Source organism: Ursus arctos, unplaced genomic scaffold (genome assembly GCF_023065955.2).
Source record: "Ursus arctos isolate Adak ecotype North America unplaced genomic scaffold, UrsArc2.0 scaffold_20, whole genome shotgun sequence".
Taxonomy (NCBI): Eukaryota; Metazoa; Chordata; class Mammalia; order Carnivora; family Ursidae; genus Ursus; species Ursus arctos.
In genome coordinates, this window is record NW_026622875.1 from 38,866,820 (window position 1) to 38,893,527 (window position 26,708).

The window sequence follows — 26,708 nt, forward strand, 5'->3', positions numbered from 1 at the left end:
CATGCACAATTACTTTATGAGTCCTGATAAAGTTGGAGTTTCAATGTTGAGGGCTAGAAGGGGTTCAGGTGGGTGGTAAGAATGCCTGTTTTCCGGGTTAGTGGATTTGCCATAAGCTTTATACCTGTTGTGTTGCCCTAGGGTAACTGAAGCCACTGTTGCCATGGAAAAGGATGCCAATATGAATGAGATAATTTAGAGTGACCTGCAGAAATCTGACTCAGGTTCTCCTTAATGTACCAGACCCTGTACATGTGGCATTGCACATATATCTTCAGTTTCCTTCAACTGAAATGACAAGTGAGAAACTAAATCATAATTTGATGCATTAATCTTTTTTTTATGGCTTAATCTTAACCTTGGTAAACATGCTAAACAAGGAACAATTCATAAGATACTGAGTGATTATTCTAAAAATATTAAGATTACTTGAATAGCATTTTTATTATTGTTGAAGCAGTTTCCAGAGTCCCAAAACTTTTGATCTAATTTCCAAAAACCCAACTTTCTATTTAAAGTAAACGGACACCCAAAATTCTAAATCCAGTCTAATTCAGTAGCAAAGGGTTTTTTTCCCAGTGATTTCTCACATTTGTAAGCCTGCTACACGTTGGTTTTACCTGTCACGAATCCTTTGTATCACTTTTATAAACCACCACCACTTTTTATAAAGCGACTAAAGAATCTAAAATTGTAAAATTGCACGTGCGTGAGCAGCAAACTCCTACTTTGAGATTTTTCTCACAGGCGTGCCTAAACCGACCTCTGCTCTTAGCAGGTAAATTGCCAGAGGGAGAAGCCAGTGTCAGCTCAAAGGGAAACCCTGCTGTGGGATTTCTTTTTTCCCCTTAAACTGATCACTTTTTAGGGGGAGTTTCCACTGCATTCTCTAGTCCAAAGTCCTTCCCACCAGATTACTACCTTTCCCACCAATTTGTCACCCCCCCTTTCCAAAAGCCCTTATTGGAAAGAACTTCCTCTCGTGACCGCCCTGTTCCATACAGTTCCTATCGCTCCCAGCGCCCCCCATCTCAGAACGGCTTCCCCTCTCCAGCCCAGGATCCAGGTCCCCAAACCACTTGAGAGAAAATTCCCACTCCTCGCCCCCTTCCCTGGCGTCCCGCGGCGGCGCTGGGGTGGGGGAGTGGGTGGGGAGGGGGCAGGGTTTCCCGGGGTCCCCGTGTCCTCCTCGCGCCCCCCTGGAGGTGTGCAGGGGGAGGGGAGCGCGGGTGGGTGGGACCGGGCCGGGTGGGGGAGGGGTGAGGGCGAAGAGGAGGAGGAGGAGGAGGAGGAGGAGGAGGAGGAGGAGGAGGAGGAGGAGGAGGAGGAGGAGGAGGAGGAGGAGTGTGTGTGCGAGCGTGTGTGGCTGGGGGAAGCCATTGCCTGTTTAATAGTTGCTGTTGCTGCACTTCCGCTTCTCTCCCAGCGAGAGAGAGACACGAGTGGCCAGGCCCAGCCGCAGCCGCAGCAGCAGCCGCCGCGGCGGCACGGAGGAGCCAGACACAAAGAGAGGTACGGGGATCCCCCCCGCCGCCCGCCGCCCCCCGGCCGCGTCGCCGGGCCTCGGGGACACCCCTCGCCGCCTCCCCTGACCCGCGCCTCCCGGACCGCCGGGCATGGGGCTGGGGGGGGGGGCGGAGAGGGGCCGAGGAGCCCCGGGGTCCGGGGCCCGCCCGCGGGGGATGGGTAGGGACCCCGGGCCGCGTGGGGTGCAGGGGCCGCCCGCGTCGGGGGTGGGGGGGCATTGTGGCTCGAACTGTCAGCGCTGCCCCGGGAGCCCCCCACTGGCAGCTGAGGGGGCCGGGAGCGGGGGAGGGGGGAGGCGGGGGAGCCCCGTTTCCCCCCGGGGCGGGGGCCCGCGGGGATTAACCCCTCCGGGGCGGAAGGGCTCATTGTTATTCCTCTGCTGTGGAGGCCGACCCCCCCTCCTGCACCCTCGCCCCACCCCCACTAGGGGTGGCAGTCGGGCGTGTGCTCGGGACCCCCGCCCCAGCCGCGCAGTCCAGAGCCGGGCGGCCGAGCCACAGGCCTGCGGGGAGAGGCGTCGGGGCGCGGCGCTGGGGGGGCCTCGGGCCTGGTCGCCCCTGCCCCCCCCCCGCTGGCCTCTCCCTTCCCCCACCCGGGCACCCGCTCCCCCGCTCCCCGCCTCCGTCCCCCCGTTTCGGCTTCCTCTCTTACTCCTCTCCGCCCCTCCTCTCTTCCCAACCTCGCCAAACTCCACTCCTGGCCTCCGCTGTCTCGCACCGGTCACTGGTCCCCCGCGACCCCCGGAAAGCCGACTGAAACAGCCCCGAGGCCGGCACACCGCCGGGACCTTCCCTCTTTGCCCCGCCGAGGCGCTCCGCGCCCCCGCCCTGCTGTCCTCCGCCTGCTCGGCTTCTTCCCTCCCTGCCCCGAGGGGAGCCCCGGGGGGCGCGGGAGGGGCCGCTCGCTGTGCTCGGGATCATTTCCCCACGGCGTCCCCGATTTGGGGCCAAAACTAAACGAGACGCGTCGGATTTGCTAAAGCCTTAATGGGCCTGAAGACTTTGAAAAGCGAGTGGAGGGCGGTGGGCGGCCAGGTGCACCCCTGGCCAAAGCCCTCCTGACAGCACCCGAGTTCCTTATTTACACTGACTGCATGGTCTGTGTGTTTCTGTTTTGTTTCCCTCCCCCTGCAGGGGCTGTTTGCGGGGTGGGGTGGGGGGTTCGCTATGTCGGATGACGATTCGAGGGCCAGCACCAGCTCCTCCTCATCTTCGTCCTCCAACCAGCAAACCGAGAAAGAAACAAACACCCCCAAGAAGAAGGAGAGTAAAGTCAGCATGAGCAAAAACTCCAAACTCCTCTCTACCAGCGCCAAGAGGTACCGTCCTCCACCCCCAACCCCCTAGGCTTCCTATTTTCCGAACTGCCTCTTGCTGCATTTGGTCCGTCTTCCATTGAGGGTAGCTTGAATGCCCCTCATGGTTTGCGTGTTGTTAGAAATGAAAAAAGGGCCTTGAAAGCTTTTAATTATTTTACTCTATTGCTTCTGGGTTTTTTTTTCCCTTTTAGTCGTTGTCCACGTGCAGCTGTTGTGGCTTGCCTCTCTCATTTCTTGCTGAAGTTTGTAAGAATCCTCATTACTTTTAATAGTGACCCCCAAATCTGATTTCAAATTACTTGTCCTATTAATCACTAGCTTGTGACCCTTCTCAAGGCTGTCATCCCACTTAATTACTAATACCTGCCCAGACAACTCTATCAAAATGAATTCTATTACCATCTTGCTTCCTCCTCACCTGTTGCACTCTGATCTTTTTTGAGTGGAGCGTTTTCCACAAACTGCGTAAGGAATAACTAGTTAGTGGGGTAAAAAATTTAATAGATGAAAACAGCTGTTTTCAGATGGACTTAAAGAGATTCTTCTGATTTGGAGAGTTGAGGCAAATGAATTAGTAAATAGTGTAAAATGGGTATTCTAGGTTATTTGGGGGATTCTTTTTTTTTTCCTCTTTAAAAACTTCAATTTTGCCATATTTCAGGAAGACTCATTTTTTTCATGATACCTCTCATATGCTGTAAAAATTTTTGATTCTTTTTCCAAGCTGAATTCAAGCAGTGGCTCTTTTTCTTTACTGTTTTCCTCTTATGTGTCTGGAAGAACCTACTTTTTTTTTTTTTTTAACCTTGAGCATCCTTCAGTAATATTCTGTGATCTCCATGACCCTTAAAATAATCTATAGCAGATTCCTGGGAACCCCTATGCCCTTTCATAAATCCTGCTGCTCTCAGGTGGACAGTCATTAAACTTTAAAGTGGCAAACCAGAAAGATAGTAAGGGGAATACAAATGGTGGGTTAAATAGGGGTATCTTTTTTAAAGAAACTTAAATTGAATGGAATATGAGTTTTTAGTCTCCACTGAGTAGTGAGCCTGGAACTCAGAGTGAAAGTTTGTTCTGTCATTCTCCCAGAAATTTGAAAAGTTGGTAAAGTGCTTTGGTGATCTAACCATGGAGGGATGAAAGAGTGACATTAGCTTATTTTAAATATTGTAGGGATTTAGAGTTAAATGGCAAGATGCCTTAGCAAGAGTCTTCTTATTTTTGGAGGGGTGGTTTGATGGCACCTCAGCTTCCCAGGAATCCACACAGGCCCTCATTGGTTAGTCCTGTGCTTGTTCTTCCAGAACTTGGCATCTCCCCTGCCCATATTGGACGGGGCTTTTCCTTAATCTCCTCAGCTCCCTACCCCTTCCCATCCCGACCTGCAGTTCCTGTGCTCCCTGATCCATGCTGGAACAGCTTTTGGCCTGACCTGTGTAAGGCAGGGTATTTGCTTTAGGTTATTAGTATTTTTTGTGCAGCAGGGTATCACTGGCGCACATGAATGTATTTGGGGGTAAAAGCACAGGTGTCAAGTATAAAATAGTCTCATTTGTGTCAGCAAATTACTGAGGGGGATTTTTCATTAGACACAATTTGTTTATGCTAAGGAAGTTTAAAAACTTATTTGGAAATTCCTGGGAAAGAGACAGTAGGTGTACAAAAAATGAAAGGTGGGAAGCTACAAGGGGTAATTTTACCTATAAAGTTAACATCACTTTTAGCTCCCTGAATATCTTGTTAAAAGAGTGGCTGTTAAGTGTTAAAGCAGAGCTAAGGTTAATAGTGTGGGCAAAAAATGGAGAGGGGCAGTGTATCCAGGAAAGAATAAGAAGGAAATTAATGTTAGTGGGACCCTGTTAAAGCTTCTCTGTGAAATACATTGACTTGGAAGCTGAGTGTTGCTGGTAGACTTGGAAGGGGCACATGTACCAGGAGGCAGAATAAAAAAGAAGCCTGAATGGGTAGATATAAAGTTACTTAACTACATATTGGAAAGTGGTTTCGTTTCTAGTCCGTGGATAGAGGAAAAGCCCTGCATTGAGAGTGGTCTGGACAAGAATTATTCTGTGAAACGTATGTATGAGTTACTCTTTCAAATCTTTGTCAGTATTATGAAAACGGTGCAAATGTTAGTTGTAGAGATGAAGTACTTTTTAGATATTAAAGTAACTACCTTTTCAGTAAATATAGTAGAGGTCGGATTGGCAAGAAATAAAGTCAGTTTTTTATATAAGTGGCCCTCAGGTGGAGGATATTTTTGCTTATGTACATAGGTCTTAAGGTACAGTCATTCTAACATGCAGATAAAGAATCAGGAAACCAGGATTCCAGACTTTTAGTTAACATACAATAATGAATCAAATAGCCCGGGTGTTTGGGAATGTCTCAGAACTGAAATGCTTATTGGTAGCAAAAGAATTTTAGCAGGACACAGATTAAGTCTATGTCTGTAAAGACTGTGAGTGGAACCCCTTTCTAAAGCTGACCAGATCTGTAGGGGACAGGAAGTGTCCTCCAATAGGAAGGTTTTAAGAAGTTCCCCAATAACCACCCTTAATTTCTCTTTCCTTAACACATGGAAAAAAACAATGCCTTCTAAAACCTACTCCCCTTTGCATCTACCCAGCCTATCTTCGCACCCTCAGAGAACCTTTAGAAAGAGAAAAGGATCCATTGTGATTCTGATTGCCTTCAGAATGTGTGTGTGTGTGTGTGTGTGTGTGTAGTTTTTTACTACCGTGGTACCTCCGTGAGATTTTTTAAGTTGTAACATAGCCCTTTAGGGTTTTATGTGGTAGGAGCAAGAAAGGTTATAAAAATAGAAGGCACCATTTAGTAATTGGAAGAGGCTTAAAGGCCTCAAACTTTGTGTTATTAATTGATGCTCTGAGCGCCTAGGTAAGCAGAAGACAAAGGCCAGGGCTTGGTGTGAACTGCCTGGTGGCGTCGGCCTAGGAGCGGGGGATGGGGCTCTTTGTGAAGTCGTGGGTTGGTGAGGAGACAGAAAACTGGACCGGGGGGGGGGGGGTGGTGGTGTCCCGGGTTCTGTGCCCATGGTGGGACGGAGAAGGAGGAGGGGCAGTCCCAAGGGAATTTAGAGGATATCCAGGAAAAAGCAGGTCCGGAAAGGGGGGCCGAGAGTCCGAGCGCTGTCCGGGTCGGAAGCTGGGTGCACCTGTGCGGGACCGGCTGGGGCGGAAGGAGGTGTTGGCGCCGTGGCTCCGCGCGCGGCGTGCGGGCTGGAGGTCCCGGGGCACGGTGGAGGCGAGCGGGGGAGTCGCCGAGCGTCCGGGCGCGGGCTCTCCCCACCCCTGGCCCGCAGCTTCACCCCCCGGGTTGGCGTGCGCCGCCCGAGTCGTCGGGCGCGCGGGCCGGGGGTGGGGAGCCCGGGCGTCCGAGCCCAGGGTCGGCTTTGCGGCCTGCGCCGCGCCGGCACCCCGAGGCGCCGGACAGGTCAGTCAGGGCCCGAGGGGCCTCGCGGGGAGCGGCCATGTTGGCTTCGTCACTGAGGACGCGGGGCGGCCTGGGGGGGGCGCCCTGCTGAGGCGGCCCGGAGGGCATCGGAGGTGCCAGGGGTGACCCGGGCGGAGACTGGGGGGCGCGCCCTTCCCACCCACGCGGCGGCTTGGGTTTCTCCGTCCAGGGGAGAAGACGTGCAGCGCAGAAGTGAATGTGTCCGGGCACATTCTAATGCAACTTAGGAAACGAGTCCGCAAGCGAGAAGCTTTACAATTATTTCCTAAATGGAAAACCCCGAGAAATACAACTGCCTTAGTGTGCGAGGCAAGACTGGAACCGAAACATTTTAGATATAACAAGAGACCCCGGACCGCCAGCTCACTGCCGGTGGGAAAAAAGTTTTTTTCTAAACTACGGACCTGAAGCTTTTGATGTGTAGTTTCCTTCTCCCTCAGTAGAACCCAGTTATCGTGGCAGGCAGTTAGGTTTATCTGCCAGACCTAAGCATTACCGGTGGGAGGCTACCAACGCCTTCATGTTTCTTGTGTTTCTCTCTCACTTCCCTGATTCCAGGATTCAGAAGGAACTGGCAGACATCACTTTAGACCCTCCACCTAACTGCAGGTGAGCTTCCTTTCACAATTTTTTCTTTTTAAAATTCTTCTGATCTTTACCTTGGGAGTTTTCTTTTTGTTATTAAAAACTTCTGCTTTGTTTCTTTCGTTAATGCTTATTTTGGTGTTAACAAGTTACAGCTGAAATTGATTAACATGGGAGTAATGTTTTGATGAGCCTCTGACAATTTCTGTGCTATGCTGAACAGAAGTGATGAATTTATCTGACGTGGACCCTTTCACATATATAAAACAAAACGGTGAAGTGGATTTAAAGGTGTACACTTGCCTAGTCGTGGATTTTGGATATGTCATTAGAGATGATGTAAAACCTTTTCAGATACTCAGGTACATTTTGGTTTAGAAAATTGCTTTGCCATCTTAATCTGTTACTCAAGCTCTCTGTTAAGCTAATAGAACATAGAGTTAAATCACAGAGGATTCTCAAATTTATTTCATCGTATATATAAATTTTGTGTTGGACTTTGGCAGATCAATTCTGGAAATAATTTGTGGCTTTGATAAGGTTTCGTTCTTTAAATTTTATAGATTTGAGCTCTTCCATAGGGGTGTTTTTTTCTCATAATTGCTTCAGACTGTATACATATGTATATACATTCAGTTTCAAAGCAATTTGATTCCAGCTGTTTGGAGCGTTTGCCAGTCACTATTTACAATAACTGTTGTGCTACTGTTGAGGCAAGGTGGAAGACTTGGATTGTATTAAGTCAACAGTGAAGTGAGGAAGGACTTAATATGTTGTAATAGAGCCATTTATTTAAAGGAGTTTAATTCCAATCTATTACTCCCATACTTTAAAAATTAGGTATAACATTTAAGCTAATTCTCAGTTCTCGGGATTAGTATTGCAGTGGGATGTGACATTTCAGAAGTGTTCTAAACTTAGAGATAGAAGTTACAAAGAGGAAAATACTCAGTGGCCATGCACAGAGTTTAAAACAAGCATGTGGAAATGAATATTCAAGTTGAAAAACTAAATGAAAAATTTTGTTTATTAACTGAACTTTCTAAGTATGGTTAATGGGTTAAATGGAAACTTTAATATTGCCATTTTGGTTACATATGTTCTTACTGTTGGTCAGGTGTGGGATATTTGGTAAAATTTTGTCCTGTTTTGTAAGGAAAGCCGTTGTAAGTTTGAAATGCTCTTAAATTATTGTTTTTAACTGAACCAGTTAATTATTCTTAAGGATGTCTCTCATGGCGTTTAAGAATCTTTATACTATTGAGAAAGTGGATGTGACGTTTTACCTTTTTATTTTAGTGGAATTATTGTTCACATAGACGCCTATAGCTTCCCTCAGTTGGTTGTGTTGAACCCCTGGGCCTTCCCCATAGTCGATGCGTGCTGTGCAGTTACTGCTCCTGTTTGGTATCATGTCTCTTCCAGTGTGCCTCTTGTGAGTTCAGACTTTAGCTGATGAAATTACAAAGTTTTTAAAGCATGTTTCAAAACTAATAACATTTATCAAGACCTAATGGTTTTCTTGGAAATATGTGCAATCAACTTTAAAATTGTAAACACTTTGAAGGTTTTCATGGGATTAGTAACTTTTAAAAAATAGGAAAAGTACACTTCAGTTTCACACCATTTGAGCTGAGTTCATGTGTGAGAGATTTGTGCTGCTGAACATGTAGAACTTTCATCCTTGGAAAACCCTCCTAATTACCCCTTCAGTGTGAAACCTGTCAGTGTTAAGGGTGCTCGCGTGAAGCACCGAACTGGATGGCTATTGGGTGGTTGGTTGTGGGGAGACAAACTGCGACGTACTTAAACATTTTGAAAAAAAATTCCTTGACTTGCAGAGAAAACAGTAGGCATGCATCTTTAATTTGCAAGAGAACGTATATTATGGTGAGTTTTAAGAACAAAGACTGCTTTATTTTCTGAAAAGATTTTTCAGTATGGCTGCTTAGGTAGTATGAATTACATTTTCTGCTTTGTGCTGGCTTACTAGCGTTCCTGACTAAATGTCATACAGTAGTCCCAATATTCAGCTAACTTAAACAAATTTGGTTTTGTGTTTTTGTGTTGGTACCTTATGGGATTGAATTATTCAATATTTTAATGTACATTATTTGAGATGGAAGAGGATAATTGGGGGATACTTTTTGAAGTTAAAAATGTATGAATTAAATGACTTATTGAATGTGTGCATGTTTATTTTTAGTAAATTTTTCTGATGTTACTTAGCATGAGAGCTCCATAGCTTGGTCCTTCCGAAATTGTAATTTCATCAACTATAAATTAAATTTTGAATGAGTTAAACAATTGACTTTGAATTAACATATCTTATGTATTAATCTTTTAGGACTGCCTTTTTTCAATCAGTATTCAGCCTGTAGTTTTAAATTTAAACGTGTTACTTTATTAAAATATAGCAATTGGCACAAAGTAACCTCTCAATACATGGTTGATTATTGCAGATCAGTGGAAGAATGGCTTCTCTTGAAGGTGCACTGCTTGCATTCCAGTAATTTTAGCACTTTACTTGGCAAACTTCAAAGTTACTGAACTTAAACTTGTGTGAAGTGCAGTTGCTAAATATGTTATAATGTGTGAGCACATAAAGTTAAATCCTCAATGTTGAATATTGTGTTGAGTAGATTTTTTTTTTTTAAAGAACAGTGTGAATATTATATTCAGTGACCAGGTCAGAAGTTTTCTAAGTGAATATTTTATAATTTTTTTATATTGCCACATAAGTCAGATTCTTCGGTATCTATTTGGTTGTATGTATATATGCAGATGAAATAATAATCTCCCAAGGCATGTACTGTGCAGTTGGTTAGATTCTCCTTGCATTTTGGCTGTTTAGGAGAAAAACCAGTGTCGTAACTGCTGTAATGATTTCCTAAAGCATGCCCTATCCTGGATTGTAAGATTATGCCTTTTATTTATTTAACTTTTTAAAAGATTTTATTTAAATTTATGCTTTTTAGATAGCTGATGAACTCTGGGCCACTGGAATCAGTTTTGCACCTGTTATTTATAGCCTGTGGCTCAAGCTTTGCTAAATTGACTAGTTATAGCTGTGTAACTGATCTGTAGACATAAGTGTCTGTAGACAGTAAGTATGTTTGTATGTAATGGATGACATTTTCCCAAGTCCTTTAAACTTCAGAATTTACTTAAGGAAATACTGGTATTTTGAGTAAACTATTCATACAACTTGAAACCTAAAAATTCAGATTTTTTTGGAGCTACTATTTTAGGATAAAATGTCTTGAGAAGTCATTACACGTTTCAAGCACGGTGGAGAATAATAAAAATAAATTCTTGTTTTATATGACTGTATTATATTTGACGATTATTTTTGTGTTTTTTAAATATGTAAACTCAACTAAGTAGATGCGTTTTATTTTTCTGTAAGAACTATGTAATGAGATACAGTTGGTTTTAAAGCTTTACAGCTAAATCTTACCTTTTTTTTTTTTTAAGATTTATTTATTTGAGAGAGAGCGCGTGTGCAAGTGTGAGCTGGGTAGGGGGGCAGGGAGGGAGAGAATCTCAAGCAGACTCCCTGCTGAATTCAGAGCTGGACATTGGGCTTGATCCTACCACCCCGAGATCATGACCTGAGCCAAACACTATCAAGAGTTGGATGTTCAACCGACTGAGGCACCCACGCGCCCCAGCTAAATCTTACCTTTTTAAAGATAATTTAAAGGCTAAAGTGAAGAGCATTGTAATGTAATACATTTGTTGAAGAAATTAAAAAAATTTTTTTAACCTTTTTCTCGTTTACTAAAAGGGCCGACCATCTGACTGGCCGATCTCATAGTATTGTAAAATTCGAGTTTTCTGTATGTGTTAGATGTTATTATTAGTTACCCATTTAGCTCCTCTTAATAGCTCATATATTTTTTTTTACGAACATTGCCTCTTATTGTATTTTAAATACAATTTTAAACCAGTATACAATAATCTGAAAGAATGTTTTTGAAAAGGTGAGATGTAGAAGCTGTGCTCTAAGAAATGGAAAATCCCCCCATGATCTTTTCTGATCTTGCTCCTTTGCACAGAGACGCTCCTGATTTGGAGCGAATTTGTGCTTTGTGTGTATCCTTTCAGATAGTTTCTGTGAATGTACATTGTTGTATTTTTCTGGTTTTATAAAATCTGGAATTGGTGGTAATGAGATGTCAATTTAGAAATCCCAGGCTGCTAACCTTGGAAGGAAAAGAGATCCTTTCCTTGCAGTGGTAAAGGCTTATACATCTTGTCCAAGTTTAGCTTGCTTCAAATGGTTGTTTGGGTATAAGAAATGGGTTCGACAGAAGTTCTTTACAAAATCCTGTATCTCACCTGAAAAAATCCTTTTTATGTGTTTTTCATCCACCTGATGTTACTAAATGCATTAAAGATACAAACGTGACTTCAGCATCTGAGCGATGTTGAGTTTCATAATAATTTTCATTTGGAGAGTTACCAGTGCAGTGTGCTTGCCTTTATGTGTGTAGAGGCAGTGTTGAAAAACAGCAAGAACCAGGAGACTGGAGTGTCAACACAATCAAAGTAGCCCCCAAACGAGGGTCAAGTTCCTGGAAATTAGATCATCACCTAGAGCCTGAGTGGGTAGGAAGGAAGGAAATCTATCCAGAAGTGAATTGCTTACTAAATGAGGAACTCATGTGACTGTTTTGTTTACCAAAAGACCATGTGTCTGGATTGTAAAACTATACTGATATTGTTCCTCAGAAAGCTAAACGGAATTACCATATGACCCAGCAGTTACACTCCTAGGTATATACCCGAAAGGATTGAAAACAGGGAGTCGAACAGATTCTTGTCAGTGTTCATAGCTGTTCATAATAGCCCCAGAGGAAACGATCCAAGTATCTTATCCATCAGCAGATGAGTGAATAAACAAAATGTGGTATTTAAATGGAATATTATTTAGCCATGAAAGGGAGTGAAGTCCTGCTACATGCTACAGTATGAATAAATCTTGAAAATGTTACACTAAGTAAAATAAGCAGAAGGACATAGAAGGACAAATATTGTGATTCCAATTGCATGAAATACCTAGAATGGGTAAATTCATAGAGACAGAGGATTAGAGGTTTTCAGGGCTGGGGGGAGAGGAGAATGGGGGGAGTTATTTCTTAATGGGTACAGAGTTTCTGTTTGGGGTTTAAATTTTGGAAATAGTGGTGATGTTTGCACAACATTGTGAATGTCATAGAATTTTACATTTAAAAATGGTAAAAATGGCAAATTTTACATATTTTTCCACAAAAAAAGAGTCAAGAAAATCCCTATACCATTGTTATTGTTTTTTTAAAGACTTTTTTTTTTTTTTTTTAATCTGAGAGAGAGAAAGAGAGCGCGCACGCAAGATCTCTCCAGCACACAAGTGGATGGGGGCAGAGGGGGAGGGAGAAGCAGGCTCCCTGATGAGCCAGGAGCCCTATTCAGGGCTTGATCCCAGGCCCTGGAGACCATGACTTGAGCTGAAGGCAGACGTTTAACTGACTGAGCCACCCAGGCCCCCCCGCCCCCCACCCCTGCCGTTGTTTAAATGTTAACAGTATTTTGAGGAAAGATTCTTAGAGTTTACAAAGCCACAATTCACAGTTTCTATGGATTATTGTAAAGGATACTAATATTAAATTGTCACAAACCTAAAGTCCCTGTTATACATGAAAACTGACTGCCTTAAAGGAGTTCATTGTCCAGTAAGGGTGGTAAAGAAATATATGTACAGATCTTGCATAGTACTTGGAAACATGAATATTATTTGAAAAGTAGTAAATGCACATTACATTGTTATGAAGGTTCAGAGCAGTGAGAGATTGCTTTGACCTGGGTGTAAGGAGTAGTGTCTAGAGCACTTAGATATCTGGGAGAGCTTCCTGGAGGAAATGAGAAGTGAAGTGGGAAGAGTAAGAGACATCTCTGTAGAGGCACTATTAGGTAAGAGTGAATAAACCTATGGTTGGAGTGGGAGAATAAGCAGTAAGAGGTAAAGGTGGTATTCTTCAGTGTCAGGCTGAGGCTTTGAATTTCATTATATAGTTATTGGAGAATCATTGAAACCCTTTTGGGCTGGAAGTCTAATCCAGTTAGAACTGAGTATCTGGGTAGAGACAAAGTAAGGGTTGGGTGGAGTTTGGTGGGAAGCAGGAGATTTGGAGAGAGCTGCAGTAGTCCAGGCAGGAGGCCAGGTGGGCCCTGGGGATAGGTGGCAACCATCAAAGTGGAGAGGAGAGAGAGGTGGAAAGCAGTGGAATCTAGAGAACTTGGCCACTGATTTAGAGATGTAGGACTTGAAAGGACTCAGAGGTTCTTTGGGTATTGGGGAATTTGGTAGTGCCATTAACAGAAGTCAGTAAGGCAGGAAGAGGAACTAGTTTGAGGGAGCAGGGAGCAGAGGGATTAGATGGATCCTCTTTCCAAGGTTTAATTAATTGTTTTGTTGACCATATACAGTGCTTAACATGTCTTTGCCGCATAGTAGGCTCTCAGTAAATATTTGTAGGCTTTTTGTTTGTTTGTTTGTTTTTGAGGGAGACTGGGAGGGAGGGAGGGAGGGAGAGTGAACATGTGTGTGTGGGAGGGGGCAGAGGGAAAAGGAGAAGCAGACTCTCCACTGAGCGGGGAGCCCAGTGCAGGGCTCTATCCCAGGACCCTGAGATCATGACCTGAACCGAAGTCAGACGCTTAACCAACCAAGCCACCCAGGCGCCCCAATATTTGCAGTTTGATTACATATTTAAGTTTATTGTTAATCAGTCATTGAACTCTACATCTACCTAATCTGATTTTAGATTAGACAGATGGATTATAAACTCCTTAAACGGCAGGGACCATGACTTTTCTCCTTGATTCTGATCCTACATGTTGTCCCCCCTAACTTTTTTAGTTTGAAGAACTTCAAAGCTACAGAAAAGTTGAAATGACATGCATCCTTCACTCTAATCAGCTGTTAAAATTTTGCCATATATAGTACATATTCAAGGAATTGCTATATGGTCATGACTTTTTTCTTGAAAAATATGCAAGTGATTATGGATTGCTTTGTCTCTCTCTTATCTCTATATTTATTTTGTGGGACCATTTGAAAGTGTGCTGCAGGCATCGTGACACTGTGTTTAGGGTACACGCATTGAATCTGAGGTGGGCTGGCAGGGGTGCTGAGACTGGAACTGGCTTTTGGGGAGGTACACATTAGATTTAAAAGTTTAGATGATGGTTGAAGTACTCCTAATCTCCAAGGGGAAGAGGTGAATTGAGAATTGTGCTCTGAAAGATGTCTACATAGGAATGATGGGGGAAATAACAAGGACCTGGAGAAAAAAAGTAGGAGAGCTGTGAGCCTTATGGGAGGTCAAAGAAATTTTTTCGTTGACCTTTAAAATGTAGAATTAAGAGTGTGCTCTGTAGGCTGAGAGAAAGAAGCAAGTAGGAAAAAAAGTGAAAATGCGAGGGAGGGAGATACCGTAATGTTTTTAAAACACACTTTTAGAGAAGGTGATAGAATACGGAACTGAGGTCATAAGTGGAGAGTGTATATTTAGAAAGGCTGGAAGCCTGGAACTTTATGATGGAGTGACAGTTTCTAAAGGGTTGGAAGGATTTTTCGTCCTTGAGTAACACTCCAGCTACTTGTATAGAACAAAAAGAAGCAGCTATTTGGTTCTGTCCCCAGTGCTCTTTTTGGTTTGTTCTTTCTGGGTAGATTTTAAGTTCCTTGAGAGCAGGGATTACATCTTTGCCATCCCTACCTTCTCCAAGAAAGAGAAGATAAGCAATACATATTTGTTAAATTAAAACACAGACACAAAAACCTAATTTGAGTCTGATGGCTTAATGGAATGTCTTCATTACCCTCTTCAGAAAATAATGGAAAGAGCTGGGGAAATTGCTGTCACATTTTACAGCTGTCTGTTGCTGGCAGTCTTTCTGACTTGGCACCCAAGCAGTTTTGGCAATTTTCACCTTCTGGGAATCACAGAGTAGCTCTGGACCGCAGTGTGATGCAAAAGACCGGATCCGTGCTTTGGGCTAGATTGAGAAGATGTATAAAGAAAATACCAGTACCTTTGATTACCGTGTTTTGACTTGATAAGATTACTGTTTGCCAACAAGTGAGCGTGGGTTTAGGGGTGCTAAGTAAATTGGACTTCCTAGCGATGTTCCCCCAAGTCCTAAAGCTATTCCAGATAGTCAGTTACGTTATAGATGCTGGCACCCGCCTGAGACATCTGACACATTCCCCATCATCAGTGGAGTGAAACAGGGTTTCATAATAAGCCCATTCTTATTCAGCCTCTTATGCAGTCATGCTGTAAAGTGAAACAAAAGACCTAGTAACTGGTGTCAGAATATGCCTCTAATCCTCTGGGAAACTTCCTACTCTATAGGCTAAGAAGCTCATCAGAGCTCTTCGCTGGAAAATTGTAATCCAGGAATTGCTGTATGCTCCTGGCTTTTTTCTTGAAACCTGTATGCAAGTGATGATGGATTGCTTTGTAGAGTCTGCTGCACCGCACAGGTGGTAAACCTGTGGAAGGCCAAGGTAATGTCTCAGCCCAGTCAGGAAAGTCCTAGGAAGCCAGCAGTTTTCTTTCCTTCTTTTTTTTTCCCCCAACAGTTTTCATGTGCAGAATGTAATTGAAAGTTGTCACTGGGTTTTGTTACCTGGGGCAGCATACTATTCACTAATACGTCAGTTAACAAAGTAGTCAACAACTGAATTCTGTCTGCTTTCTAAAGATCCTGACTATGACAAAGGGCAAGGCCAGGCCAAAATAAAGGCACTGTATTATCAAGCTCTTAAATAGCGTTTAACATTGCATTTGCCACAGCTGTCACATCTGACTGGATTCTAGTACTGAGTTGTGTCAGAATTAAATTTTAAATATTAATAATTAATGGAGAGTCTCAGTAGGATCTATTAGCATTGAAATGATGATCATTATGTGTAATAACAGGACATTGGGTGTTTGTATCTATTTAATTAATGGATGGAAAATTGATGTGGGATGGATCCTAATAAGTTCTGTAGAAAAAGGCATAGAAGCACATTTTCAAATAGCAATAGATAGAGCAGTTTGAAGGATTTTACTTAGAGAAAAGTTTTAGGGGTCCCTGGGTGGCTGTCGGTTAAGCGTCTGACTTCTGCTCCGGTCATCATCTCAGTGTCCTGGGATTGAGCCCCTTGATGGGCTCAATGTTCAGCAGGGAGTCCACTTCTCTCTCTCCCTCTCAAATAATTAAAATCTTAAAAAAAAAAAAAAAGGTTTTAGGTAGACAACAGCTCAGAAATTCAGGGTTATAATCAGGAAAAATGTACAAGAGTGACAAAAGTGTAAGTAAATCAGATCATATTCATTTGAAATATGCGAGTCCTCTGTGTGCTACTCAGGTGACTAAAACAGATCTGGCCTGTGGCTTGTGGAACTTGAATTTCATTTTATTTACTTATTTTTAAATGGCTTTCTTTAACATACAAGAAACACATGAGACACAAATCCCAAGAAAGTGCTCAGTCCCTGAGTTGGTAGTTTAGGGGGAGTTGATGAAACGAGCCTTTCTAGTCTCCCAGGGAAAGAAGGGGTTGAGAGGACACAGTATCACAAGGTCTCTGGTGAACTCAGCACTGGGGCCACTCACGGCCTAGTTCTCTACCAAGTTTGGGAAGTACTGATTTTCCTTGTCCTGGTCCTGGCCCTGCTCCCACATCAGCCTCCAGTTTTCAGAAGTCATCCAGTTCCCAGAATGTCTGCTTCCTTTAGCTCCCTAGCATTTTCACTGAGGGGAGAAGGCCGCTTACCCTGTTATGGTGTGGGAGTTCTGGGGGAGTTGTCATCCTACAGGATGGTAAAGAGAGCTCTCCCTACCACCTTGCCATTTACTTACCATCCATCTTTGTGCTGAGAACCTGAAGGTTCTCTTAAGGGCTTGTCTGAGCCCTGGCTAGTCACGGGAGTTTCTGAGGGCTGTCCTGCTTCCTCCTTGGAGAACACCTGCTTGAAGGGAAGCTCAGTCTGGCTCCAGGGTGGCATCTGGTTCTCAAGGGAAAACTAGGTACCCAGAGGCATGTCCAGTTCAGAAGATGAAGTCGCCTTTAAGGGCATAACAGGCTCGGGGGGGAAGATTCGATATGGAGCCTTCCGTCTCAAATACTTCACTCAGCTGATTGACCAGTGGGCTTGGGGGCTCTCTACTGCTGGTCTTCATAGGTGTTATGCAGTGCTAAGGGCAGAAGAGGTAGGGTCTTGGATCTGATTGGGACCTTCCAGCTGCTCCCCTGCTGGTAGGTTTGGCTGAGGAGGGCTCTCCACCGAGATGGGAGTGTGCCAGATGCTGGCTCTAGGTAAACGGGGTTCCACCACTTGGGCCAGAAGCTTGTGCAGTGAAGGCTGTGCTGGAGTGACTGCGGTGCTCTTGGCCGAGCCTGTCTCAACCAGGAGGAATCAGGTGGGGCAGGGCCCAGCCTGGGGCAAGGAGAAGATGCCTGGTCCCAATTCCTCTTTTGGGTGCACAGCAGCTCGAGCCTCAACTCCCCATGCTGAGTTTCAAACCTCCCTGAAACTTGAATTCTAGTAGGCAATACAGACAGTAACCAGGTAGAAGGTTAGGTAATGACAAGTTGTGTCAGCTAGTAAGAGAGAAATTAACAGTGCAGTGATGGAGAGTAATTGGGGTAGGGAAGTTACTTGGAGAAGGCTTAAAGAGACATTAGGCAAAGACCTGACAGATGAGAAGAAAGGAGAAAGCCTTGTGAAAAGTATGCGAAGAACATGGCGGACTGAGAGAAGCACAGACACAGAGGCCATGAGGTGGGGAGTACCGTGTGATGCAGAATCAATCATGTAAACCGAGGTAGAATTTGGATTTCATTCTAAGAACAGTGGAAAGCCGTTCGAGGTTTTGAAGCAAAGAAGTGACATTATTTCAGTAGTGATTTAAAAGTCTTTTCCTGCCTTCCTTGCTATGTGGAAGATAGCTGGGAGGAAGGCACGAGTAGAAGAGGGGAGACCAGAAAGAAGGGTATTGCTCTATTCCAAGCAGTGGTAATAGCAGTTAGGATTAAGATGGTGGCAGTGGAGATGGGGTTAGAACACCTGTACCTGTTGATGAATTGCATGTGGGATGTGAGAAAAAGGACCAAGAATGGCTCCGAGTTTCCGTGGTCTTAGCAACTTAGGTAGCCAATAGCCATGTTTTACTGATAGGAACAAGACTGGAATAGGACCACTGTGTGTATGTGTTTGGGGATGAGGGCACCATAGAAAATGAGTCCTTTGTGGATATGGTAGGCTTTATTTTTTATTTATTTTTCTATATTTTTTAAAGATTTTATTAATTTGACAGAGCACAAGCAGGGGGAGCGGCAGACAGAAGGAGAGAGAAGCAGGCTCCCTGCTGAGCGAGGAGCCGACCTGGGACATGGGGCTCTATCCCGGGATCGTGACCTAAACCGAAGGCAGACAATCGACTGAGGCACCCAGGCGCCCCATGTTAAGCTTTAGATAGATACCAATGAGGCATCCAAATGAAGGTGTCAGAAGAAAATAGAAGTTAGATACAGGTAAATGGAGCTCAGAGAAATATTTTAGACTCAAGTTATACTAATAAGCTTGAGATACATATACATTTGGGAGACGTCAGTATACAGAGGCTCTTGTCTGGGGAATCCCTCAAGCTCATCCAGAGAGGAAAGGTGTAGTGAGAAGAGGTACCAGGATGCAGACTTGAACCTCTAGTTTAAAGGTTGTATAGTCTGAAGGAGAAGCCAGCAAAGGGGACTGAGAGATAGAAGGAAAATCAAGAGAGTAATGTCAGAAAGCAGCAAGTGGAAAGCGTTTTCAGGTAGAGTGGTCATGAGTGCTGAGGTCAGGAAAGACGAGCAAGTAACCACTGGATTTTACAGATCTAATGTAGAAGAGGTGATGGAAAAGGGGATGATTTCAAGAAGGAAAAGATGTTTGTGTTACTCTGCCCAATTAGAAGATTTCATTGTCTTTATCCAGAGGAGGTGACGTAGTATTATCAGATTTTTACACTTTAGGGCAGAACTTCTTAACATTGTGTAATTATTTTTTGGGGGGGAGGTGTCTCTTTTTAGTGGATTCTCAAAGGATTTTTGGAGGGTTTCCTCCTCCCCTGCCCCACTTTAGAAAAAATTAACTTCTTTACTAGATTCAAGTGCTTTGTGATTTTTATGGTTAACATTGTAGTATGGATATCATGTGTAAATAGTGCTGGGTTCACATATCACATCTTGAATCTCTTTAGCAGGGCTTATTTTGTAAATACTAGGGAGTGAATAAATTGGAAAATCTGTAAATTGCTGCTGCCATCCTTAATTTTTTTTTTACATGCTTTGATTTGCATTGATCTTTTTTTACTTTTCACACAAACTTGTAGATGATAATGGGTGGATATATGTGTTTATTTTTAATACAGTGTAAATTATTTATCATATTCAATTTTTTTCATCCTTTTAAGATTGGGTATTACGTTCAAGCTTAACGTTGAACTTACCTGGAGCTCTTAAAGCATCATCATACAGGCATCATCTTTCTAATCATCTACCAGTCACACTTTATTGTTTCATATTATCCAGGTACTCTTGGTCCTGTTAACGTGATAATTAAGATTGTCCCTTTTTCTGAGATTGGTCTTCTCAAGACACATACTTGTAAATTACACAAGTAAGCCAGGGGACAGTAGGACACTTAGAGTCATTGTTGAATGTGGGTAATAGTTTCATATAAGAAAATGTTGCATGATGCAAATGTTTGTCGTAGTATTTTAAAAAGATTTTATTTATTTGAGAGAGAGAGAGAGGGAGAACGAGCAGGTAGAAGGGCAGAGGGAGAAGCAGACTCCCTGCGAAGCAGGGAACCCAATGTGGGACTTGATCCCAGGAAATGGGATCATGACTTGAGCCGAAGGCAGACGCTCAACCGACTAAGCCACCCAGGTGCCCTCAGTCGGGTACTTTACAACATTTTTAGTCTCAAAAGCATGGTATAGTTCATTGATATTAATTTTGTTTAAAGGTGGGTTCTTTGGATTATGATTGATATTTTTCACATTTTCAAATCATTAAAGGTTATCTTCTAGTATGCCTTTATAGTAAATGAGTATTTGGAGGAGAAATTATTTATGGTATCTCTTATTCAAATAACTGACAAATTTCTAAATTAAAATGGATGACATAGAGACATGGTTTTTTTTTGTTTTTTTTCTTGAGTAAACAAATTGATATAATAAAGGTTGATTATGTTTTATGGAACTCTTAGTACATCAGAATATCCTGTGGAGCGTGATCAAGTGCTATTCACTGCTAGGCAATACTAGATGTGAAAGTTGGCTAATAGCATATGTAAAAGGAAGAGTTTAATTGCAGAGTTGTTTTTTAAATTTAAATTCAGTTAATTAACATATAGTGTATTATTGGTTTCAGAGGTAGAGGTCAGTGATTCATCAGTCTTACACATATCAGTGCTCATTATATCGCATGCCCTCCTTAATGTCTATCACCCAGTTACCCCATCCCCCCACCCCCTTCCCCTCCAGCAGCCCTCAGTTTGTTTCCTATGATTAAGAGTCTCTTACAGTTTGCCTCCCTCTCTGATTTCGTCGTTTTATTTTTTCCTCTCTTCCTCTATGATCCTCTGTTTTGTTTCTTAAATTCCATGTATGAGTGAGATCATATAATTGTCTTTCTCTGATTGACTTATTTCACTTAGCATAATACCCTCTAGTTCCATCCACGTCATTGCAAATGGAAGATTTCTTTTTTTTTTTTTGATGGCTGAGTAGAATTCCTCTGTGTGTGTGTGTGTTTGTGTGTGTGTGTGTGAGACCACATCACATGTTCTTTATCCATTCATCTTTTGAAGGACATCTGGGCTGTTTCCATGGTTTGGCTATTGTGGACATTGCTGCTATAAACATTGGGGTGCTGCTGCCCCTTCAGATCACTACATTTGTATCTTTGGGGTAAATACCCAATAGTGCAATTGCTGGGTCATAGGGTAGTTCCATTTTCAACTTTCTGAGGAACCTCCATACTGTTTTCCAGAGTAGCTGCACCAGCTTGCATTCCCACCAACAGTGTAAGAGGATTCCCCTTTCTCCAAATCCTCGCAACATCTGTCATTTCCTGACTTGTTAATTTTAGCCATTCTGATTGGTGTGAGGTGGTATCTCATTGTGGTTTTGATTTGTGTTTCCCTGATGCCAAGTGATGTGGAGTATTTTTTTCATCTGTCTTTTGGCCATTTGTATGAGACATGGTTTTTATTTGTATAATACGAAGCTTCGGGCTCAGATCGTGGTGCTGGAGGTCACTGGGTGAGATGAAGGCAGCCAGATTGTCCTGCTTGGGTAAGTTAGTGACTCAGACTGTCTTATAAAGGGATACAGAGTTCTGGGAGCATTGACGGTAGAATTAAGACATTTTCAGTATTGGGAGACATCCTTAAATTTCAGAGTACTAGTTGGAATCACAAAAGTATTAGTCATTGCCAGAGGGAAGCAAATGATAACATGTGGAGCCACAAGTATTTGGCTCCATAGGAACTTTGCTCCCCAAATAACTTAAATTTCTCCTACAGCATATAATCCTCTATGGGAATACATCTCAGTTTTTCCAGGTAATTTATTGGAATTGGCTTTATAAAATTTTATTTCGTGGTAGACTTTGTTAGAACACATTTATCCTAAAGAAAAGGAGATGTTGAATTGGTATACATCAAAGACTCTAAAATAAAACATTTGTTTTATAACAAGCACCCAGGAGGATATTTTTATAAACATGAAAGATAACTTTCCTCTAACCCAAGTAAGTATTTCAAAACAAATGTATATTAAGTGATTGTAGTAATGTGTGAGCAGAGACTAGCAGTAAAGATAGCAATATCATATATTACTTAATAGTATATGATACTTCTTTGGCCTTGGTCCTTTTTCTGAGTAATTGTTTCTGTGAAAGTCCTGAGAACGCATAGCTTCAGTTTTCGGCTAGACTAGCCTCCCCAGAAAACGTTTCTTCTTTGTAGCTTAGTATTCTGAGATGTTTTCACATCTGAAGTGTTTATTACATAGTAAACATTGTCAAGTGATATGGACCAGTCCTCAAATAAACCATATATTGAGGACACAATTCTTGTTAGAACTGAAATTTGAAATTGGTTTCTCTTCAGTCTGGCCATACTGCTCGACTCGGTGTAGATTCAGGGGTTTCTACTACTATTAATGTAGCTATTTTACACTTATATATATTGGGAAGAGATTCTATATTGTAGTACCTGCAAATTAAAACACATGATTGTGAGGGGAGCTTGGGTGGCTCAGTTAAGTGTCCGACTCTTGATTTCAACTCAGGTTCATGATCTCAGGGTTGTCAGATCGAGTCCCATGTCGGTTTCGTCTGGGTGTAGAGCCTGCTTAAGGTTCTTTCTCTGCCCCCCCCCACTCTAAAGAATAAAATAAAATAAAATAAAATAAAGCACGTGACTGTGGAAAAAAGTAAAGAGCTATTAAGAGCTTGGAGTCTAGAGGAGCCTGAGTGGCTCATTCGGTTGAGCATCCAACTTTTTTTTTTTTTTTTTTAATAATGATTTTTTATTATATTATGTTAGTCAACATACAGTACATCCCCGGTTTTCGATGTAAGGCTCGATGATTCATTAGTTGTGTATAACACCCAGTGCACCATGCAATATGTGCCCTCCTTACTACCCATCACCGGTCTATCCCATTCCCCCACCCCCCTCCCCTCTGTAGCCCTCAGTTTGTTTCTCATAGTCCATAGTCTCTCATGTTTCATTCCCCCTTCTGATTACCCCCCCTTTCTTTATCCCTTTCTTCCCCTACTGATAATTCTAGTTCTTAAGAGCATCCAACTTTTGATCTCAGCTCTGGTCTTGATCTTGAGGTTCTGAGTTCAGGCCCTGAGTTGGGCTCCACGCTGGGCATAGAGCCTACCTAATTAAAAATCTTGGAGCCTAGATAATGTTTATGGTGGAAATTTTGTAGCTAAAAGGACTGGCTGCTCCCTTCTCTGTGCTCTTCTTTGTGTCCTAATTATTACGTGGTCTGTATTGATAAATGAATTTTTATCCATTCTCCATTCTGTTGCCAGATGACTGCTGCGTTCTTCTTTTTCCAGAGCCAGTCCTGAAACCTTTCTGCATGGTTGTTCGTTCCAGTCCAACTCTCACTGCTTTCCAAAGATACACACTCCCCAGCTTTTTTAGTAAGCCCCTCCAAAGCAGTCATCTTCAGTTCTGAAGCTTCTCTGATCTCAGGCAAGCCTCTCTCTACTGTAGTGCATGGTTTGAGGGCCATAACATTTGCACATTGTCATTTAACCTGGAGGTGCATAAAAAGAAATGCTATCTTGTTTAAGGGGCTAAGTCAAATCTCAGGATACCTAATGACATTACCGCAGGCCTCATTCGCATTTTCCTTTGAAAATCTTTTAAATCTTTGTCAGTTCACTCTTGCATTTCTGGCTTTCTCACACCCTGGTGTGCTCCTTCCTTTTATTGAACCTTCTACAAAAAAAGGATGAGCCAGCCACTTGGGTGAAGTTTTCTTAGCACTTTCCTCTGGACATGCTCACTTGAGTCAAAAAAAGAGATAAGTTTGTAGACACTTGACTTTTTGAGGGAAGAGATACAACTGTGTGCATCCAGACTATATATATGAATTGTTATTGGTCTAACTTTGAAGGTGTGATTCATTCCCTAACAGGTATTTAGCAGGCCCTGTAGAGTAGTAATTAGGTTCCTCGAATGAGTTTTTAAAATATATGACCTACTGAACACACGTCATTTGCATCATGAGAATTGCCTGTACTAATAACAGTTTTTTGTTTGTTCCAGTTAAATCTCAGTGCTAGTTTTGCCAAGTGTATTGAGGCCTGGCAGGGTTATCAGTGACTCAGCTGGGGTGGGTGGGTCAGTCTCCTACTTGCTCCATCTGTGTTCTCTGCCTGTTTTACTGTGAGCCAGGCTAAGCAGTACACATCACTGAGCACACTGCCCATACTGTGGTCTCTGCCTGACCTGGCCTTTTCCATTGTATGGCCCGTTGACTTAAGATATAACTGTAACCAGCTGCTCCTCACCATATTCAGTTGCTCATTCTAACAATTATTGGGCGTTTCCTGTACAGCAGTAAAAAAGACAATGTCCCTGCCCTTATGGAGCTTATATAGAGGGAGGGACAATTTAAAAATACAAAAATAATTGCAGGTAACAATACTAAGAAATTGGGACGCCTAGGTGGCTCAGTCGGTTAAGTGTCTGTCTTCAGCTCAGGTCATGATCCCCGGGTCCTGGGATGAGTGCCACTGTTGGGCTCCTTGCTCAGTGAGGAGCCTGCTTCTCCCTTTGCCTGCCTCTCCTCTTGCTTGTGTTCTTGCGCGCTCTCTGACAAGTAAATAAAGTCTTTTAAAGAAAAAAACAATACTAAGAAATTAAAACAGGGTAATGGCACAGCGAGTGACTGGGCAGGTTGAGTCATTGTTTAAGGCCATTTTAGGGAGATGGCCCTGAATGATGACAAGGACCTAGGCATGAGAAGAGTGTTTTTAGGCAGAAAGACAGCAAACAGGTGCTGTATGGGGAAGGCCAGCATGACTGGCCATTGTGAGCGAGGATGAGAGTGGTAGGAGATGAGGTAGGCGGGAGTCAGATTTTACTAATTTCAGTGGAAGGCCATTGAAGAGCTTTAAGGAGAGGAATGATATACCACCACACTTAGCCTATACTTGAAGAATAAAATTCTCATAAAATTTCTAACTCAAAAAAAAGTTTTCGGAGATATTTTTTGTAAGTATCTTTGTTTTTAATGAACAGATTTACTGACATTTTCTTTTCTTTCTTTTTTTTTTTAAAGATTTTATTTATTTATTCGACAGAGATAGAGACAGCCAGCGAGAGAGGGAACACAAGCAGGGGGAGTGGGAGAGGAAGAGAAGCAGGCTCATAGCAGAAGAGCCTGATGTGGGGCTCGATCCTATAACGCCGGGATCACGCCCTGAGCCGAAGGCAGACGCTTAACCGCTGTGCAACCCAGGCGCCCCAATACTGACATTTTCTTATATAGCATTTTTATTATGTCTAGGTGTAATTGATGTATCTATCATGCCTATTATGTCTAGATATCTATATCTATTATATCTAGAAATTTCATAAAAATTAGAGACATGCTACTCAAAATTTGTGTCTAAACCTGTGAAGGGAAGTATAACAGTACCCAGCTTGTCTTGACATAATGGCTAGGTGAAAGTATGAATGCTTTGTCATGGGCATATAGCATTCAAAGCCAACAAAAATAACTTGTTAGTTGTCTTCGTGATCTCCTTGCCTGGCTTCCTCACTATCCACTTGAAGTGAAGATAGCCTGAGTCTGCCACTGTGGAAGCATCGAGTTTGGCTTTGTACCTCTTTCAGAGCAGGAACAGCAAATGAGAGCTTGAGGAAGCAATGAAAAACCCTCAGTGGTCTGGAGGCAGCTTGCCAGGTTCCCTCTAGTCCCCACTTCGTTGGTTACCTGTGATACTGAAAAGATTTATCTGTGCAGTGGGAAGCCTCAAATCCATGTGATATGACAATATAGAGAGAATGCTTTCCAGTTTCTTTGATTTGGTAGATGCTTTTGTGGAATAATAATTTTGCCATAATTTTTAGTTATAATAGCCGAACTATGTGGACTAAAGGGGACATGTAGGACAGACACAGGTTAAGGCTGTAAAACAGCTTGGAGTAGTGATATAAATATTAGATGTGTATTTGAAATTTCAGTTACTAAAAAAATTAAGTTATTGAAACCTTTTTGATTAGCTTTTTTATCCTGTAAAATGAAATGTTATTCCAGCATTTCTTAATACATAATTACAGGAGGTATGGGGTTGCACTGATAAGGAATTAAATCATTTCATAATGAAGGGCAGTTTTACTTACTGAAAGACCAGTTTTATACTGTTTTTTTTCCCCTTGAACTGATAATAAACAGCTAAGAGAGGCCCCTAGGAAAACTTTTTTTTCACTTATCCATTTTAGAAAAATTACATGTCATTCAAAAAGGAGACAAAATTTCAGTGCAAACATAACATGGGTATTTGCTTAAAGGGAAACGACACCAATGATATAAAATAATCAATGTGCAGAAAAACTTCAAGTAATTTGTATTAGACTTTGAAATGAATTTTTGTAATTATTTTATTTATTATTTTTTAAAAGATTTTATTTATTTGACAGAGCACAGGCAGGGGGAATAGCAGAGGGGGAGAGAGAAGCAGGCTCTCGGCTGAGCAGGGAGCCTGATGTGGGGCTTGATCCCAGGACTCTGGGATCATGACCTGAGTCGAGGCCAGATGCTTAATCGACTGAGCCACCCAGGTGCCCCGAATTTTTGTAATTATATTGTAAAGTGACATCAGTGCGTCCAGTGTTCTGGGTATTCACTTTATACAAAATAATGAACAGTGAAAAGCTTGATTTGTGATAATTTGGACAACTCTTTAGACCTACCATACAAATCTTAGCTTCTTTTTGCTTTATATTCTGTACTGTAGAGACTTTAAAAATAGAATAAAACTTAAATAATAATGATAGCCGCTAACCTGATATGAATATGATTGTTATTCTCATTTTACAGATAAGACAAGTTTAAAATGGTTAAGTAGCTTGCTGAAAGGCACTTGGCTTTTCAGTGGTGAAGCCGCTATTTATATTTAGGTCCTGGCCTTCAAAGCCTTTGTTGCCTAACCATTATACTCTAC

At 42.5% G+C, this 26,708-nt stretch overlaps 1 protein-coding gene and 1 pseudogene across 2 annotated transcripts in view; one reads left to right on the forward strand and one right to left on the reverse strand.

The window, feature by feature from the left end:
- Positions 1–1,341: 1,341 nt before the first annotated feature.
- The window catches only part of UBE2E1 (ubiquitin conjugating enzyme E2 E1), a 75,426-nt gene continuing 50,059 nt past the window's right edge, over positions 1,342–26,708 (forward strand). Inside the window, exons 1-3 of one of the 2 annotated variants that reach the window (XM_026496919.4) lie at positions 1,342–1,512; positions 2,661–2,845; positions 6,884–6,934. In XM_026496919.4, coding sequence (XP_026352704.1) covers positions 2,694–2,845; positions 6,884–6,934 — 203 coding nt within the window. In that variant the 5' untranslated portion in view covers positions 1,342–1,512; positions 2,661–2,693. The remainder of the gene's footprint in view (positions 1,513–2,660; positions 2,846–6,883; positions 6,935–26,708) is intronic. The other variant, XM_057315886.1, reaches the window with a different exon arrangement.
- On the reverse strand, positions 16,763–17,134 carry LOC113253874 (cell division cycle-associated protein 3-like; annotated as a pseudogene).